General features: G+C 41.7%; 1 protein-coding gene and 1 long non-coding RNA gene across 8 annotated transcripts in view; one reads left to right on the top strand and one right to left on the bottom strand.

Moving 5' to 3' along the window:
• Positions 1 to 10,826, bottom strand: part of cacna1db (calcium channel, voltage-dependent, L type, alpha 1D subunit, b) — a 104,377-nt gene extending 93,551 nt beyond the window's left edge. For 5 of the 7 annotated variants that reach the window (XM_034295729.1, XM_034295728.1, XM_034295726.1 and 2 more), the window contains exons 1-3: positions 10,465 to 10,825; positions 6,610 to 6,970; positions 5,157 to 5,262 (exon numbers count right to left, since the gene is read on the bottom strand). In XM_034295729.1, the coding sequence (XP_034151620.1) occupies positions 5,157 to 5,262; positions 6,610 to 6,970; positions 10,465 to 10,498 (501 nt within the window). In that variant the 5' untranslated portion in view covers positions 10,499 to 10,825. Of the gene's footprint in view, positions 1 to 5,156; positions 5,263 to 6,609; positions 6,971 to 10,464 lie in introns of all 7 variants that reach the window. The other 2 variants (XM_034295724.1, XM_034295730.1) reach the window with 2 other exon arrangements.
• A 4,391-nt stretch (positions 10,827 to 15,217) lies between these two features.
• On the top strand, positions 15,218 to 17,780 carry LOC105007354. The gene is made up of 3 exons (XR_827540.4): positions 15,218 to 15,316; positions 15,725 to 15,785; positions 17,598 to 17,780. It is a non-coding gene; the product is annotated as an uncharacterized LOC105007354 (long non-coding RNA).
• The last annotated feature ends 1,420 nt before the right edge of the window (positions 17,781 to 19,200 follow it).

Below are 19,200 nucleotides of genomic sequence, written 5' to 3' on the forward strand. Positions count from 1 at the left end.
CCTGGTGGTGAGTTGGATCCGATGGCAGGGGAGGAAGCTGGACAGACTCGGCAGACTCAAGTGTACTGTAAGGGTCTGCTGGGAACGTCTGGCCAAGTCTCCTGTCAGAGAGATCTTTAACTCCCACCTCCGGCAGAGCTTCGACTGGATCCCGAGGGAGGCTGGAGATATTGAGTCCGAGTGGACCATGTTCTCCACCGCCATTATCGAAGCGGCCGCTCGGAGCTGTGGCCGTAAGATCTCTGGAGCCTGTCGAGGCGGCAATCCCCGAACCCAGTGGTGGACACCGGAAGTAAGCTGAAGAAGGAGTCCTATCAGGTCTGGTTGGCTTGTGGGACTCCTGAGGCAGCTGACGGGTACCGGCAGGCCAAGCGGACTGCAGCCCGGGGGGTTGTGGAGGCAAAAACTCGGGCCTGGGAGGATTTCGGTGAGGCCATGGAGAAGGATTATCGGCTGGCCTCGAAGAGATTCTGGCAAACCGTCCGGGGCCTCAGGAGAAGGAAACAGTGCCCTACCAACGCTGTTTACAGTGGAGGTGGGCAGCTGTTGACCTCAACTGGGGATGTCATCGGGCGGTAGAAGGAGTACTTGAAGGATTTCCTCAATCCCACCGTCACGTCTTCCATTGAGGAAGCAGAGGATGAGGGCTCAGAGGTGGACTCGTCCATTCACCCGGGCTGAAGTCACAGAGGTAGTCAAGAAACTCCTCGGTGGCAAGGCACCGGGGGTGGATGAGATCTGCCCTGAGTACCTCAAGTCTCTGGATGTTGTGGGGCTGTCTTGGTTGACACGCCTCTGCAGCATCGCGTGGCGGTCGGTGACAGTGCCTCTGGGATGGCAGACCGGGGTGGTGGTCCCTCTTTTTAAGAAGGGGGACCGGAGGGTGTGTTCCAACTACAGGGGGATCACACTTCTCAGCCTCCCCGGGAAAGTCTATGCCAGGGTACTGGAGAGGAGAATACGGCCGATAGTAGAACCTCGGATTCAGGAGGAACAGTGTGGTTTTCGTCCGGGCCGTGGAACACCGGACCAGCTCTATACCCTCTACGGGGTGATGGAGGGTTCATAGGAGTTTGCCCAACCAATCCACATGTGTTTTGTGGATTTGGAGAAGGCATTCGACTGTGTCCCTCGCGGCATCCTGTGGAGGGTGCTTCGGGAATATGGGGTCCTGGGTCCTTTGCTAAGGGCTGTCAGGTCCCTGTACGACCGAAGCAGGAGCTTAGTCCGCATTGCCGGCAGTAAGTCAGACTTGTTCCCAGTGCATGTTGGACTCCGGCAGGGCTGCCCTTTGTCTCCGGTTCTGTTCGTAATTTTTATGGACAGAATTTCTAGGCACAGCCAGGGGCCGGAGGGTGTCAGGTTTGGGGACCACACGATTTCGTCTCTGCTCTTTGCGGATTATGTTGTCGTGTTGGCCCCTTCAAACCAGGAACTTCAGCATGCACTGGGACGGTTTGCAGCAGAGTGTAAAGCGGTGGGGATGAAAAACAGTACCTCCAAATCCGAGGCCATGGTCCTCAGTCAGAAAAGGGAGGCTTGCCCATTTCAGGTTGATGGAGAGTGCCTGCCTCAAGTGGAGGAGTTTAAGTATCTAGGGGTCTTGTTCACGAGTGAGGGAAAGATGGAACGGGAGATTGACAGACGGATCGTGCAGCTTCTGCAGTAATGCGGTCGATGTATCGGTCTGTCGTGGTGAAGAAAGAGCTGAGCCGCAAGGCGAAGCTCTCCCGGTCAATCTACGTTCATACTCTCACCTATGGTCATGAGCTTTGGGTCATGACCTAAAGGACAAGATCCCGGATACAGGTGGCCGAAATGAGGGTGGCTGGGCGATCCCTTAGAGATAGGGTGAAAAGCTCGGTCACCCGGGAGAAGCTCAAAGTAGAGCCGCTGCTCCTCCACATCGAGAGGGGTCAGCTGAGGTGGCTTGGGCATCTGCTCCGGATGCCTCCTGAACGCCTTCCTGGGAAGGTGTTCCCGGCCCGTCCCGCCGGGAGGAGACCCCGGGGAAGACCTAGGACACGCTGGAGGGACTATGTCTCCCGGCTGGCCTGGGAACGCCTCGGTGTCCCCCCGGAAGAGCTGGAGGAAGTGTCTAGGAAGAGGGAAGTCTGGGCATCTCTGCTTAGACTGCTGCCCCCGCGACCCGGCCCCAGATGAAGTGGAAGAAGATAGATGGATGTTTCACTTTATGTGTAATGAATCTAGAATATATGAAGGTGTCACTTTTTAATTTGAATTACAGAAAAAGAAAATAACATCCACGATATTAAAATTTTTTGAGATGTACCTGTACATTAAGTACTTCCAGATAAGACTGTCAGTTTAATGACTTAAAGATGCAGTCCAATACTTTTGAAAGTGTGTTGTTCTTTTATATGGAGCACAAAGCTGCACATACATGACATAATACACAATTTTCATGAAACCGTTTTGGCTCAACAGCACCGCTTCTGCTACCCGTGGACAGAAATCTCTGAATTTTTGTACCTGTAAAGGTGTTGACAAAAGCCTTATACCTTCACCAAACTGACAAGACAATCTGACAAGACCTTTCAGAATAAAGAAACAGCCCATTAATTGAAGCTTGGTCATGAGGTTACACAGAGACACAGATTGAGCATGATTACTACACTGTTTTCTCCATTTTCAATGGAACACTACGTTTGCCTTGAAACATTGCAGCCCCTGTGAAGGGTACATTTGATTAATTCAATACAGGCATGACATTTTATGCAAAAATTGCCTGATACAAAAATATATATATATATATGTTCACTGTTGTTGCACACATACCCAGAAGATCCATTATTGTTTCAATGACACTGCAGAAGTGATCAAGGCGTGAGATCAAGCAGGTCAACTTCATATATGTGTATTCTAGCACAAATAATAAAAAGAGGACGGACACCTTTTTTCTCATTTATTACAGTTAGGGACCTGACGATCAAACACTTGACATGTATTTCTACAGACTGGCATGCCATTGGATCTGTGTGCTGAGAGACCAAAAACTCACCAACTCTGAAAATGACTTTGCAGGCAACTCTAACAGAAAACCTGATATCATTTTTCCTTGTGCCAATCTCACTGAATGATGAAACATAAGGTATACAGCTGGTCAAAACAGGATTTAATTCAATATCTTTGACAAGCTCTTGTTAAATTCTTATCAAATTCCAGGGGAGTCTCAGAGGTCCAGTGACTATCAAGTCAATATATTAATATTGATGCCAAAACGTCTGAATCCCTTTAAAGAGGTCTCTAGGTCTTTGGGTTAAGTTTGGTACAGCACCCGTTTTATTGGAGAAGATGTGTCCCTACGCTTCTCTACTTAAAGCCATTTACGTGTACACGCCTCTCTGACAGTCCCAAGGCTGGCATCCCACTGCTGACACCAATGTACCGAATTTTAGGCCAACCAAGAATACATTCCAGAGTGATATGGATGTGTTGTTTAGTTTAATCAACACCGTAAACTAACATAATATAACATGGTATATTAAACAAAGAGTGTATATGCTTCCCTTACAAACAGACTGGGCATGACACAGGACAGATGACCTCCAATACAGTCTAGTGGTGCATACTGTTTGTGTCAACAAAGGAAACCTGATACATCCCCAAATAACAACGGGAAACCTCTGAGGCCACGCAGGGAGTAAGCAATCCCAGGGCAGGCTCCAAAGAAAGCTTCAGACTAACACTTGTAGCCCTACTGATGTCAGCTACTGATGTGTTCTTCCCAATGTGGTTAGTGTGTGGTCAGTGTGTGCTTTTCAGTGTGCGGTCAGTGATTTCTTCTATGTGTGGTCAGTGAATGTGTTTCTAGTGTGTTCTATAGTGTGTGGATAATGTGTGTTCTTCAGTGTGTGGTTAGTTTGTGTTCCTTGTGTGTGGTTAGGATCTGGTCATTGTGCGTTTTTCAGTGTGTTCCCCAGGGTGTGTTAAGTGTGTGTTTTTTTAATGTGTGGTTAGTGTTTGTTCCTGAGTGATTGGTCAGTGTATTGTAGTTAGTGTCTGGTCAGTGAGTGTTTTTCATTGTGTTACCCAGTGAGTGGTCAGTGTGTGTTCGTCATACTACAGTACCTGTGATGAGCCATATTCATCACCACAGGGGCGGGGCTTAGCGTCCTGTCCCATTGGTGCAAACCTTAGCCACGGAGGCCCCCCACCCCCAACCGCTAAAATCTTACTACAGCTGCCAGATTACCCAACTATAAGATAGCAGATATTAATATTTAATAAAATTCTCCCAAAATAATACAGAGATTTCATGTAACCTGACAAATAGAACAGAAGCTTGTTATTAGGCTACAACAATACGTACCTCCAGTTACAAAACTTTGCTGCTAGCTGCTGTTGGACCTGGAACTTAACCGTATTCCTCCCCTTAACTCGAAGTTGCAAGGCTGCTCTTGTCATTGTAACATCAGATGGATCCATCTCAAGCTTCTGCTACTCAATAACTTTACTAAAGACTTTTCTCAATGGCACACATCACTATATTTTTTATAAATCAATATCCTCTGAGTGGCAGACATATCTACATTCCATTTATGTAGTTTTCTTACTTAAGCTAGCTATCTTCCACAGCTCATATCGCTGTGAATATACTGCACAATCACCCGCGAACTCCACAAATAATAAAATGCACAAACACTTATTTTTCCTCTACAACCCTGTGTAAATCGACCCACCCAAGCCCATTTTTACCTGCACACTCATTAAAAATAGCCCAATTCTGGCAAACACTAGGTCACAGATTGGTCAGTCATACAAATGCATTATGGAATCATAAAACAAGATGTTAATCACTTCAATGTCAACTAAATAGTACAAAAATCATAATACAATTTTATTCTGTTTGTGATAAACTTTCCACCACAAAACTTTGTGTGCCCCTCTGATAGGCTACTATGGGCACCCACTGCACCCATTAAAGCGCCACCTCTGCATCAATACACTAAACAGTAAATAACAGTCTACTTTAACAGAAAAACTGTACAATCTACCTGTAGTCTACCCTGAATTCTCATACCCAGAGTGGAATGGTTCATTCATGCCATGGTCAAGCCTGTAAAATAAGTTAACAGAATAGAACATTTTCATTTCTTTAAGGCCAGCTATAGTAGAACATACTAAGTACTCACCAGATCGTGATTGGTGGAATTGGAGTCATCCTCGGGAAAGGGGATATAAATAGCTAAGGCCACACAGTTGGCAAAAATAGAGAGCAGTATAAAGATATCAAAGGGCCTGGGAGAAACAGTTAAGGCATAATGTTCACAAAGTCAATACCTGATCATAAACACTGACAGGACATTGTATTCTTCCATACCATGTATCCCTTTGCAACATGCGTAGAATTGCTGTTTTTCCTTTACATCTCAGTGAATTTCTTTCAGAACTGGCCTTTTACTTCATTGCTATGTGGCAAAAATAGGTTTTAAAACTGTATCTGCACTACTGTTCACATAGAAATGTCCTAGTTTTCAAAATATATATATTTTTTGTCTATTAAACTATTTTTGTGTTAGAACTGAGGTTACTTTAAGGTGTAGCCATTGTGGGTTAGGTTTAAGGATAAAGGTTAGGGTTAACATTTGGCATAGGGGATAGGGAATGTCTGTATTTTGGTTCTCACAAAAAAAGAAAAACCAACATGCACGTATGTGTGTTGAAGGAAAGTACTGGGGTGGGGTGTGTGGTACTGGGTACTCAACTGCTGCCCCTTAAGATGAAATAACGTTATTTTGGCCCCATTCCCATCAAAGCTGCCCATCCCTGCTCTAGACCGCTACAAACTGGGTTTATAAGACTCAGACAATGACAAGGTTACAACATCACTGTAGAGTATTGCAGAATAAATGATTAATGGTTGATTCAGTTGTTAGTCAGTTGTAACGATCATTGACTGCTTTCGCTTGTTTTCCTGGTTCCTATATGTAAACACAGGCAGGCCTGTATACATCCTAGGAATTTCACGATGGCCATGGCTGTCGTTGCCCTTCACTCTGGCCATGATGCCCCGAAAATCACTGTACGCCCTACGACCACTATGGCCTTTGTACCCATGCTACTGTCAAAATCTCACGGTCAGCAGCTTGTTCTTAAGTTCATTTGTAGTTTGCAACTGAGAACAACCACAGTTGTGTAACTGAGGTGATGTAATCCTTCTGGCTTTTTAGCCTTAACGTTACTTAACTGTCAATACCGTAGCCTGTTTGTTGTCGTCATGTGAACGTGCCCAACTAAAACTTCAGAAATGAAACAGATTGCAAAATCTATAATTTGAGGGAGGAATAGATTTATTATTTCCAGGATTAAAACATATTATAACTGATTTTTTTTTTGTACATAAAGTTTAATTAAGTTATTCCTCAAAATACAATATTAAAAAGTGAATAATGTATATGTTTTTATGTCATGTATGTTTTGCAATTCAAGTTGTTTATTTGTAAGCTCCAAATCCTCTTATGTGCCTGGCATGTGGCCTTTGTGCCTTAAACATTTTTGTGATACCAAAGGCCAAATGACCTTCCCCTAAAATGATGAAATTCCAAGCCTGCCTGTATCTCTCTATTCAGATCCCAGAAAGGATACTTCCACTCCACCAGACTGATACAGGCTCTGCGGATGGGGTTGTTGAGAGTGAGGCAGAACAGCGCCCTGGGCGGCCTGCTGTTGGTGGAGCCGCTCTGCTTCTTGCTCTTGGCATACTGCTGCCTCTTCCTCTGTGAGAGAGAGCCCACCGGGGCGGGCGTGGCCCCAGGGACAGAGGGGCGGGCACTCATGCTCTTAGGGGCGTCGCCCTGGGCATTACGGACTGCATGGATTGCGGCCTGCCAGGAGATAGTGCCGGTCTGGGGGCGGGTTTCGGGCTGTGGGTGGGAGGGGTTTTCTGACCAGAGGGCCGGCGTGTCACCAGAGAGATGGGCTCTGGTGCTGCTGGCATACTGTGCCCCTGAGGAGACAGAGAATAGGTCAGGGAGAGAGAAAATCATGGAGATTGTAAAGGGGGCGAATCATGGAGATTGTAAAGGGAGAGAACAATGGAAATTGTAAAGGGAGCGACAGAGAGAGTGTACCCAAGGAAATGGAGGGAGAGAGAGACATGAAAATCAATCCAAACACTCAGTGAAGATGCCCTCATCTGTATCGGTGCACTGACTCTAAGAGCATCAAACCTGCAGAACATTCCTTGAGCCATCCATCCCTCTGACAAGACACCATGCAACACTTCAATAAAGAAATAAATACTTTTTAAAGTTGCATGTATTTCATGCACATCACAGGAAGACTATAAGTGAACCCAATGTGTCTGTAATTGTAACTTCTATTCAAGCCTCAGAAAACCATCTGCTTAACTACCGGGGGTGTAGCAGGTGTGGGTGATGGGTGGGGGGCCGTCCTTGGCCTCTCATAAAATGATTCTGTATTTAACATGGATTTTCTATTCTTTTATCACAATCAGAAGATAGTAGATCTACGTCAGGATCAGATACTAATATACAGTTCTGTACTTGTTGTAGCCTGGGGGGGGGGCTAAGGACACCACGTTATGCCAGTGCAGAAAACCCTACATGACATCCTTGGAGAAGATAGTGATGTTATTGTTTGATGAGCGGGGGCTAAGCTGACCATGGGGCATTCCCTTGACTACTAATGAAAACAGAGGATACAGGGAAGTCAGCACACTGTAAGGGCTTAGTAGACCATATGGATGTTACATAAAGAGAAAAAAAATGATGTGGAAAGAATATTTTTTTTCTGGTAAAAATTAATTGAATACTGCGAAATGGATTAAGTTATTCACTGTTATAACAAAAATAAAGTGGCCTAATTGATCCAACATCTGTTTCAGGCGCATGGGTACAACTCCAAAAACCGAGTCAGACCATTACGAATATTTTCAATCAAAAGCATTAAACTAATTCTAATAATTAGACTACACTTCATATAAATCACATTACAAACTTCAATTCAATCAATCCAAAAGTTAACCTACCTTTTCTGAACGACTAGCTAGAGCAGATCATTCAAATAGTACCAAGACATTACTGAAGTCCACCGACAGAAATAAAATAATGTAGACAAGAAAACAAAGACGCTCTCAGGCCAAAAAGAAAGCACGGGACAACAGGTCACATGAGACGCGCAGTAAGATAGACAAAAAACTAGAAAGGCGCACAAGCGTCCTCACAGCAGCGCTCAGCGCTCCCCAGTCAAAAGCATTATAGGGATTTACCTTCCGGCTGTTCCTCTGCTTCTTGCATCCTCTCATCCACATTGAAAATTCGTTTTAGATCCAACAGTCAATAAAATATCGAAAATATGTACAAAATGGTAAATTAAAGTATACAACAAGGCATACATTTAATAAAGTCTAAGCTCTTGAGCGCGAGCGAGTAGCCTACCACAAACATATTTGCATTAAAACACCTGGGCACTGCACATAATGAACCGTAGATGGTCGCCTACATCCTCTCCTGGATCAGTGTACAAGTCCATTGCATTTTTTGGTTAGCTTACTGACAGTTGACCATCCTCTCAAGAGCGACGCAAATTACATGTTTGATGATGTGTCCATTGTGCGCAGCGACACTGTTCACTCTCGCGGGCATCCCACGCTAAATCCGTTCTGAGAGAGTCTACTGTAAAATAGCTATCCACTGTAGTCTACCAGGGAGGGGTGCTGGAAAGTCGGCTGCTGTGTTGGGCCAACGTTAATCAATTAAAATGACATAGCCGACATGCCTTACAGCTTAAGCTAGACATAGATTGTCCAATGACGTATGGCGTTTATTACAAAACTAGTATAATAATGTTTACACAACGAAGGTCTAATACCTACTTTAAAAATGTGTAGGTTGAAGATTAATCAACTGCATTGCTTAATAGCTTACAGGACGAGGAGGACTATACTTTTAATATGAGCTGCATGGATTATCTTTGTATAACTCAAAAAAGTGACACATTTCTCTCATTTTGGTTGCTTGGGAATAATGAATATAAAAATAATGAATATTTCAGATAAAGAACTGCATTGGTGATTCAACCAATTTATTTCACTAATCTTCAATGTACTTCAAACACTGTTTAAAAGGCCATTACATTGTAAAATGTCAGATCAATAGTTGTCATTCTAAAATGCAAATAAATTAGTATTATAGAGTGCCTATCAAAGTCCCCCTCCATAGAACTAGGTTGCCATACATGTCTACTAGGCTTTAATGTAGGGTTGGACCGCAACCAAAGGAACTACATATTAGTTAGTCTTTAGTTGCGGGGAGTTACCTAAGTTTAAAGAAATGTTCACTACAAATGCAATCCCCCATATGCTAGGTAGTTATTCATCGAAATATTACACAGGCTTTTGCTGACGGACTGTGTGTGTTTTACTAAGCCCTAACAGGTTTTGATGTAATTCACCTTTTCTTTTTTTACCAAAGGGTGTTTTGGTAATATCAAGTTACTTTATTTGTAGACAAGGGTAGAGGCTTCATTCAACCTCCTGGAAAAAAAAAGATTCATATATAGGTTGAACTATAGCATTTATGTTTTTTGTTTTACATTTTCCCTGCTTTTATCAAGTTGTTTCTTTGCTCCCAATTTTGTGATTCATGAATATGGCCTTGCCTTATCTCAGCAACTCCTCAGCACTCACTCCTCAGCAGCAGCTTACTACACTGCTCACTCAACCGGGAAGCATTTGCTTATACAAACTTGTCTGAAGGACAGTGCATATTCAGGACAAAAACCACAGTTTAGCTTGCAGGCCCTGACCAATACAAAGTTGCTACTACAGGACAAGACAATGCAATTATGTCTGACAACCTTCCCATCCACCAAAGTGCTAAGCCAATTGGCACCATCCTATGTGGGACTTCCAAGCACTGTTGATTTGCTGCAACCAAGATTTGAATTGCTGTTGATTGCTGCCAAGAGCGTGGTCAAGAGTGTTGGACAAGGACATAAAAAGGTTGCTGATTAAATTTGTGAGCAGCCAAGGTTTAAATCATAATCTTACATTGTGGCCACTTAATTGCCCCTATAAATTGCCGTGGATCACTTTTGGGGGTTTCAATACATGTAAAAGAGAGGAGAGCATTATATATAAGCTTTAGTGAAAGGAATCATCACAAAGAGAACAGCATCACACAGAGTGCTGCACTAAACCGATCTAAAAACACTTGTGTTCAACCGTTTACACTAGTGCTTCCAGGGCCCTTGCAAGGTGCTGCACAACACCTTATTAAGAGGTATTAAACCACAATGTCATGTTTCAAAACGTCTACTTATACGTAACGTGTCCAATGTTCCAGTTAAAATAAGGTATTTTCTCATTTAAATTGTTGGCAGCACAAGTGACAATTTGGTCCGTTGACTGTTTTCTTCAATTAAGCTAATACGTGTGGTCGTTAGCCAAGGTAAATTGTACAAATCGTCAATACTTACCCCGTTGTCTTCGAACCCCGACAGTAAACGCCATATCATTTCCCTCTTCGTTGGGGCCACATGACACTGTTCAGTGCCCACATTCTGGAACGAATTGAAAGGAAATGAACCCTCGTTGTGTAGGAAGGTTACTGGTCATGGGATTAGCCTAGGTCTACCTGACTGTAGCCGGATAACTTTTTTACAGCGATAATCCCTCAATTACATTCCCTCATGCGTTTCACTGAACTGAAACAATAGCCTAGGCTACATGTTACTCCAGGCCGACGGCTACTTCAGCAAATCACTAATGGGTTTCAATATCCATTTTTATCTTTTGCCCACGGTTTTATGACTGACTTGGATGCATATATCAGTCATTAGACTACTAAGAAAGGTCGGCCTATTTTCAGAACTGGAAGCCATTGGCTATAGGTCTTTTATTATGAAACCTTGCAGTGAGGTACTTCAAAACTACTTGGAAGAAATAACTTTCCGTATGCTAGATGATTTAGTCTATTTTAAAGGTGTTAACACGTGGATTACGGTTGCCAATCAAATTATGTTGCAGCAGTGTCACCTTGTGGTCATGCGATGTTGCATACCACTTGCCCTTACAGGAAAATAGCCCAGAAGAAAATACAGTGTATGTCAGAGATCCACACACACCCTAATTGTTGTAATCAATAACATTTTAAAGAAAAATATATGGATAATTTTCCAAAAAATAAATGATCAAATAACATTATTAGAGTGTATTATGTCAATGCCTTTGTTTGCATGTATGTTTTCTCCTCTCCCTAAATGGTGTATATTGGCGTCTCCAAAACGTTTTTGACAGCCGGCTATGGTGCTAGCTGGTGTAGGCTGGGTTGGTTTGTCGTGGACAGGTCTGGCCGGTTTATAGGCTACCAGTAATCTCGTTGCTATGTATCTGCCCACTTGCTTCTCCTGTCTTCACTCAGCCCTGGAATACTATGGTTTTCTCCTGCAGTCTTTACTTTTAACAAATACTAGTTACTCTCCCTTCACTCTGGATACCATTAATAACAATTATCACTGTGAAGACAGGATGCCCTCACCCAGTGAGCGGGCATGCATAGTTACCATCTGGGCTGTCTTTGCAAATGGCCTGTCAACGCTAACACTAGTAACAACATAATAACTCTCTGGTCATACTCCCGCCCCATCCATATCCATAATCTCAGCCTATCAATCTCAGCTGCCTTCACCCCCTCCAATCTTCCACTATCCTTAACCTCTGTCACCATGTCATTCTACCATACCCATTCTATGAACAACAAATCTCTCCTGCTTCATGAACTCATATTGGACAATCACTTGGACTTCCTTTAGATTCCTAACAGAAACCTGGCAACAACCAAACGACTTTCTCCCTGAATGTAGTCACTCCCCCTGGTTATATCTCTCAGATTCTAGCTATTCCTCCCAGTTATATCTCTCTGATTATAGACACTCCCCCTGTTTATATCTGCTTGAATCTAGCCACTCCCCCCTTCCAGGGCAGAAGCATGACCAGATGGACAAGGACAGGGACAACAAGGGGGGGAGTGTACTGCCAGCAGAGCACAGCCCAATTGCACAAGTGCGCATCAGAGAGACAACAAGCCAATGACTCCGCCCCCAAATGGCATTGGAGGGAGGGCATCCCAGTGGCGATGAGAGCCCACCTGGCAAGACAGCAAGGGTGGACAGTATCAAGTCTTTCTGGTCACCTTCACACTCCTGGGCCAGACTACACTTAATCATAGACCATGCTATAAAGATGAGTCTTTAGTAGAAACTTGATAGTTTGCACTGAGTTTGCATTTCTAACCTTGACTGGCAAATCATTCCACAGTAGTGGAGCTCTATGAGAGAAGGCCCTGCCTCCAACTGTTTGTTTAGAAATTCTAGGCACAATTAAAAGGCCTGCATCTTGCGATCTAAGGTTACATGAAGGCATGTATGGCTTGATCATTTTAGCAAAGTAAGTAGGAGCAAGTCCATGTATTGATTTATAGGTTAACAATAAAACCTTAAAATCAGCCCTAACCCTAACAGGCGGCCAGTGTAAAGAGGCTAGTACTGGAGTAATGTGTTCAAACTTTTTTAGTTCTAGTTAGGATTCTAGCAGCCATGTGCAGCACTAATTGAAGTTTATTTATAGATTTATCAGGGTAACCAGAAAGAAGAGCATTGCAGTAATCTAATCTAGAAGTGACAAAAGCATGGATTAGTTTTTCTTCATCAGTTTTTGATAGAAAGTATCAGATTTTTGTTATTTTTTGAAGATGAAAATAAGCAACTCTTGAGATATATTTTATATGTTCATCAAAGGAGAGGTCAGGGTCAAGGGTAACGCCAAGGTTTCTGACCGTTTTTTGGGATACAACCATGCAGCCGTCGAGGTTCACAGTGAGATCTGCTAACAAAGTTCTTTGTTTCTTGGGTCCAAGCATTCTTGTTTTTCTTGAGTTTATAAGCAAGAAGTTATCTGTCATCCACTTCCTAATATCTGAAACACATGCTTCAAAAGTAGCTAATCTTGGGGCTTCATGCTTCATCTAAATATATAACAATGTGTCATCAGCATAACAGTGAAAATTGACATTGTAATTCCAGATTATATCACCCAGAGGCAGCATAGGTAGCAATTTATTATGTTCAACATCAGCTGACCTAGCACCTGAAATAGTTCCTCAAGTACAATGGATATAAAAAGTCTACACACCCCGTGAAAATGCCAGGTTTTTGTGATGTAAAAGCATGAGACAAAGATAAATCATGTCAGAACTTTTTCCACTTTGAATTTGACCTACAATGTGAACAATTCAATTGAAAAACTGAAATCTTTGAGGGTGAAATATTAAATATATATTTTTTTTACAATAACCTGGTTGTATAAGTGTGCACACACTTATATAACTGGGATGTGGCTGTGTTCAAAATTAAGCAATCACATTCAAACTCGTTAAATAGAATTCACTACACACCTGCCATCATTTATTTAATCACAAATAAAGTACAGCTGTTCTAGTAGGACTTTCCTAAATTTTTATTAGTTGCATCTCAGAGCAAAAGCCATGGTCCGCAGAGAGCTTCCAAAATATCAGAGGGATCTCATTGTTGAAAGATATCAGTCAGGAAAAGGGTACAAAATAATTTCCAAAGCATTAGATATACCATGGAACACAGTGAAGACAGTCATCATCAAGTGGAGAAAATATGGCACAACAGAGACATTACCAAGAACTGGACGCCCCTCCAAAATTTAGGAAAAGACGAGAAGAAAACTGTTCAAGGAGGCTTCCAAGAGGCCTACAGCAACATTAAATGAACTGCAGAAATTTCTGGCAGGTACTGGCTGTGTGCTACATGTGACAGCAATCTCTCGTAGTCTTCATATGAATGGGATATGGGGTAGGGTGGCAAGACTGTTCCAAGGCTGTCCCCCAAAGGCACGTGGGAAAGTGTGTTATGGTCTGATAAAACCGAGGTTTCATTTTTTTGCCATAATTCCAAAACGTATGGTGGCAACATCATGGTTTTGGGCTGGTTTTCTCAGCTGGAACTGGGGCCTTATTCAGGGTGGAGGGAATTATGAACAGCTCCAAATACCAGGCAATTTTGGCACAAAACCTTCAGGCATCCGTTAGAAAGCTGAAGATGAAGTTCACCTTTAGCACGACAACGATCCAAAGCACACATCCAAATCCACAAAAGCATGGCTTCACCAGAAGACGATTAACGTTTTGGAATGGCCCAGCCAGAGCCCAGACCTGAATCAAATTGAACATCTGTGGGGAGATCTGAAGAGGGCTGTGCACAGGAGATGTCCTCGCTATCTGACAGATTTGGAGCGCTTTTGCAAAGAAGAGTTGGCAAATATTGCCACCTCAAGATGCGCCATGCTAATAGACGCCTACCCAAAAAGACTGAGTTCTGTAATAAAATCAAAAAGTGCTTCAGCAAAGTATTAGTTTAAGGGTGTGCACACTTGTGCAACCAGGTTATTGTCAGTTTTTTATTTTACCCCCTCAAAGATTTCAGTTAGCTTTTCAATTGAATTGTTCACGTTATAGGTAACATTAAAGGTGGAAAAAGTTCTGACATCATTTATCTTTGTCTCATTCTCTCACATCAGAAGAACCTGGCATTTTAACAGGGGTGTGTAGACTTTTTATATCCACTGTAATTTTGTTGGAATCGGGTCTAGCTGACAATTTGTGGGTTTAGAACTCATTACAAATATAGTAAATGTGTCGAGCGATACAGGATCAAAAAATTCAAGTGTCCCCATTGACACCTGGTCAGGGAGGTTCAGGACATTCTCAGGACAACTGAGATTTTATGGACTATTACTATTTAAGGAGGAGTCAGTTATTTGTTTTCAAGTGGTGATGATCTTTTCATCACAGAAGTTCATGTATTCATTACAGCTAAAGTGAAGACCCACTTCACTTGTTGAGCATTGCTTTTTTATTAACTTTGCAACTGTATCAAAGAGACATTTTGGATTGTTTTAGTTCACCTCCATCAGATTGCAGAAATAAGCTGATCGAGCAGATGTGAGTGCTTATCTGTATTGTAGTGTACAGTCTATCCAGGCTAGTCTTGACCGTTAAATGACAACACAACAGCATTGGTTCACACCACAACAACATCAACCCAGAACACAACAGCATTATCCCAGAACACAACATTTGCAGAAACGCTGCATTTCAAGTTGCTCACAACGGAAGTGCTCCAGACCACTAGGGGCAGTGCAAAGTGGAATTAGTTGGGTTCCCACCAAAATAAAAACAAACTTGTTGACAGCCGGTCAATTTCAAAATTATCCCAACCAAGAACACTACTTAAATTCACCAAAGTAAGTTGGTTTTATTTTAATTATAATCTTACGTTTTATAAAATGCATGCTCTCTCTTAGTTTCAGCGATGTTGTACTTTGTTATGTTCGATAGCAAACCTCCAAGACAGGTAGAGTACAGATAGGTAGTAGGTAACAATTACACTGTACAGTCAGTATATATTGACATTATGAATGTAGGGACATTTTAATAAATATTATTCTATACGTTATCCTAATTGTTCATGGCAGAGGTAAGCTATCTTGGAGAAGTCTTTAGCAGGGTCTTTAATAAGCGAACATGATTGTTTTTAATGTTATGGTGCATGAATCAACTAAACGTAATTAGCCAGCTAGTTTTCATATCCGTCTTTATTTATTTATCCAATACCATGTTTTGTCCCTTCTTTGGCCACGATCTGGCAACAGTTTGTCTTTTGCGGCTCATGTGGGAAACATTTTCAGTTTTTGGCTGACGCTGAAGACGACGGTGAGTTTGCATATCTATTGCTACTTTTAAAGTGCAGAAATGAGCAACATGATGATAATAATAGCCTATTTAGAAAACAAATTAGATGTCAGAGTCATTCTTTAGAGTAGATAAAATAACTTATTAGAGTGAACATTTATGCCCATTAGTTGGGCTTGTGATTGGATACCTTTTTAATACTATAGTACAAGATTAACTTTATCATTATGTAATCAAAACATAACCGTTTAAACAGATGACTGTCTTTACAAGTTTGAAGGTGATAAAATTGTGCAAACCAAACTGAAAAGCATGACTCTTTCAGTAAGACATTATCTTCCCTATTTCAGTGACTGATTTCAAGGCTGCTTGGACTAAAATGGTCAAACTTAAGTGCTCTTTATTATGTTGATTTTTAAAACATCTCTGTTCTCAACTCTTATTAATAACTGAATTCCCCACATATAGGCTCATAAAGTCTAATTATTTTGATATTATTCACCCTCTGTGTTGATCAGGACCATCATCGGACAACCTCTCTGAAGAGGATCTAATTCTTAAGTACTTCAGAAATGGCCATAATTACAATGCTGTTTTGAATTTCTTGGAAACTAAACATAACCTTAAAATGAGCCTTTGCTGAATGGCCCTGGACAGCATTACGGGTACCGCACAATGTGGCAGACATTGCATCAGAAGTATGGTGAGAAGGCAAGACGTCATGCTTATGCTTGCTGATGTTGATCCATCAGGTGTTGAACAACACTCAAGACGAAGATTTGTGAGAAGAGTTTATCATTCCCTGGGACCAAACCATGTTTGGCATGTAGATGGATACGACAAATAAAAACCATATGGTTTGGCATTTAGTGGCTGTATTGACGGTTAGTCACGCAAAGTAATGTGGTTGATATGTGGAGCAAGCGACAATGATCCAGAGGTCATAGCTCAACATTATCTGCATTGTGTCACTGAATTTGGAGTCATATCAATTTTGCAGGGGCTCCAAGTCATATATATGGCTCCTCAACCTCAAACCAGCAAATTGAAAGCTGGTTGTCATACTTCAGAAAACAAATGTATTGTCATAACCATTTATACAGATTTCTATAGGAGTATTAATTTAGTTTAAAAATATTGTGATGATGGGTCTGTGTACTGTCAGTGCTGCCTGGTGATAGATGTGCTTTACCTATATCTACAGCTCTGGAAAATTAAGAGACCACTGCACATTTTTCTTTAATCTCTAAATTACTTTTTTGAATTCTGTCTGTAGTTCATAGAAAAATCTTTATTTTCCCCAAACATAAATAGCAAAAACCTTGCACTACCTTGACCATGTTCTCTCACATTTTAGAGTGGCCTTTTATTTTGGCCAGCCTAAGGCACACCTGTGGCACAGATTTAAACAGATTTGTTAACAATATTTGAGAGAAATAGGCCTTTTGTGTACATCGAAAAAGTCTTAGATCTTTGAGTTCAGCTCATGATAAATGGAGTGTTGCGTTCATTTTGTTGAATGTATGTAACAAATGCTATAAAACAAATGTTTTCATTGCCAAATAAAATCAAAAGACAAATTCAAAAGAAGCACAAACTGGTGGGTGGAAAATTATTCACCAAAAATACATACAGATATTTAAAACAGTAATTTTTTCATCCCTTAAAGTAGTATTTTTTCCTCCTTACAGGTAGTACTAATAACATATTATTTCCAAGAACACAACCAAATATTCTTGTTTTTATTAGCTTAGTTGTAAAATGAGCCTACCTCAGGCAGGGAGGCCTTCATGTTCTCATCAGTTATATTTTCTATTGTTGCTTGGAATTCAGACATGGCTCTCCCTGTAAGGTGCTGGTACAGTGTCTTGGTGAGGAATCAAGGACCGGGACCACCATAAACCATACAGACTGCAATCATCCTCCCAGCAAGGAAGTATTCATCATCTTTTGCCGCTGTAATGAATGGATAGTTTTCTCCAATTAATAAACATTTTAAATCACTTTTACCCTCTCCCTACTGGTCATGTCCAATTCTCTTCTGACCTTGCCATGACGCAGACTCAAACTGATTCTTGTCAGACGGTTCAACACGGACACATTTAGACAGTACATGTGCAGGAGTTTACACATTCACCGCCTATACTTCCATAAATAAACTCACAGGCGCGATGTGGCAAGGTACCCAAGTCCCCACCCTAGTGAAGTGCATGCACCAATTTGTATCATCCCATGCTAGACCTCTGGGTAATGCCGTGCCTCAAGATACAAACCCTGGCCACCGTAACACAGTTGTGCTGCAAGTCAGGGATGATTAACCTAAAGTTTTAATTAAGGCATGAATTTTGGAATTGAGTACCATTAGTTACCTGCATTATCAAAGGTGAGAAATGTACTATACTCCTGGCCGTCAAAGATTCTTAGACTCCTTAAACAGCCCATTAAAAGGGTTAGAAATGTGCGTCTGGGACCACCAGCGTCCACTCCTCCTTCTGTTTGCCCCTCATCATCTGAATTTCACAACCATTTCATTAGATGGGTCATATGACGCACGTTTGAAACCACGGACCGCTCCATCCCACACATTAGCTCGATTTATGTTGAATCTGCTGAAATGTTTTTGTGATCTTTGATGAGAGATTTGACATTTGTCTGCAGCATCTGTGCTGTAAAACAATCAAGATGTGGTAGATTAAGTAAAACTAATAATGAAAAAATAATTGTTAATTGTAATAAAAGTACAAAAAAGATTGAAAATAGTCAATTAGCACCTTTCCTCTTGAACATATTCCTTGCACTGCTCAGACTCAGATTCACTGTCAATTACAATTGGTGCATACACATTTGTGTAGTTGCTGCATTGAGAATGAATAATTTAGTAATATTTATAAAGTTCCATCGACTTGTGGAATGGAAAGCCCAATATTGCTTTAGAAAAAACATTTGGTTCAGACAAAACAAGGGCACCTGTAGAAGTTCTGTTTATCCGGGGATGCTTTCTGCCTTTCATGCACTGTGGTTTTTCCTCTTTCCTAGTTTTAGCAGAAATATTACAGTTGGTTGAGCAGCTCAAACATAGCATTACATTTGGTTTCCCTTCAGTGAGTTAACCCTATTGGCATTTTTATATGTAAAAATTTGTGGGGCACAAACCATTTTAAAATATAGGATACATACCAGTAAAGCTACAAAACTCCCTCTTGCTACTGATGTGTTTATTTAACAAACAGTGTGGCTCCACAAAACACTTTTAATGACAGAGCGGCTTGCTTATACCAGGTGTTGTAGTACACATACTGGAGAGAGAGAGAGAGACCTTGTGTAATTGCTCTCCTTCTCTCTCACACACATGTAAAATTACCACTGTCACATTTACAAACCTTAATTAGGAATGCAACCAAGCTCAGAACCAATGTGCCTACAGGGCCATACGCGA

This window comes from Esox lucius, chromosome 12 (genome assembly GCF_011004845.1).
Source record: "Esox lucius isolate fEsoLuc1 chromosome 12, fEsoLuc1.pri, whole genome shotgun sequence".
Taxonomy (NCBI): Eukaryota; Metazoa; Chordata; class Actinopteri; order Esociformes; family Esocidae; genus Esox; species Esox lucius.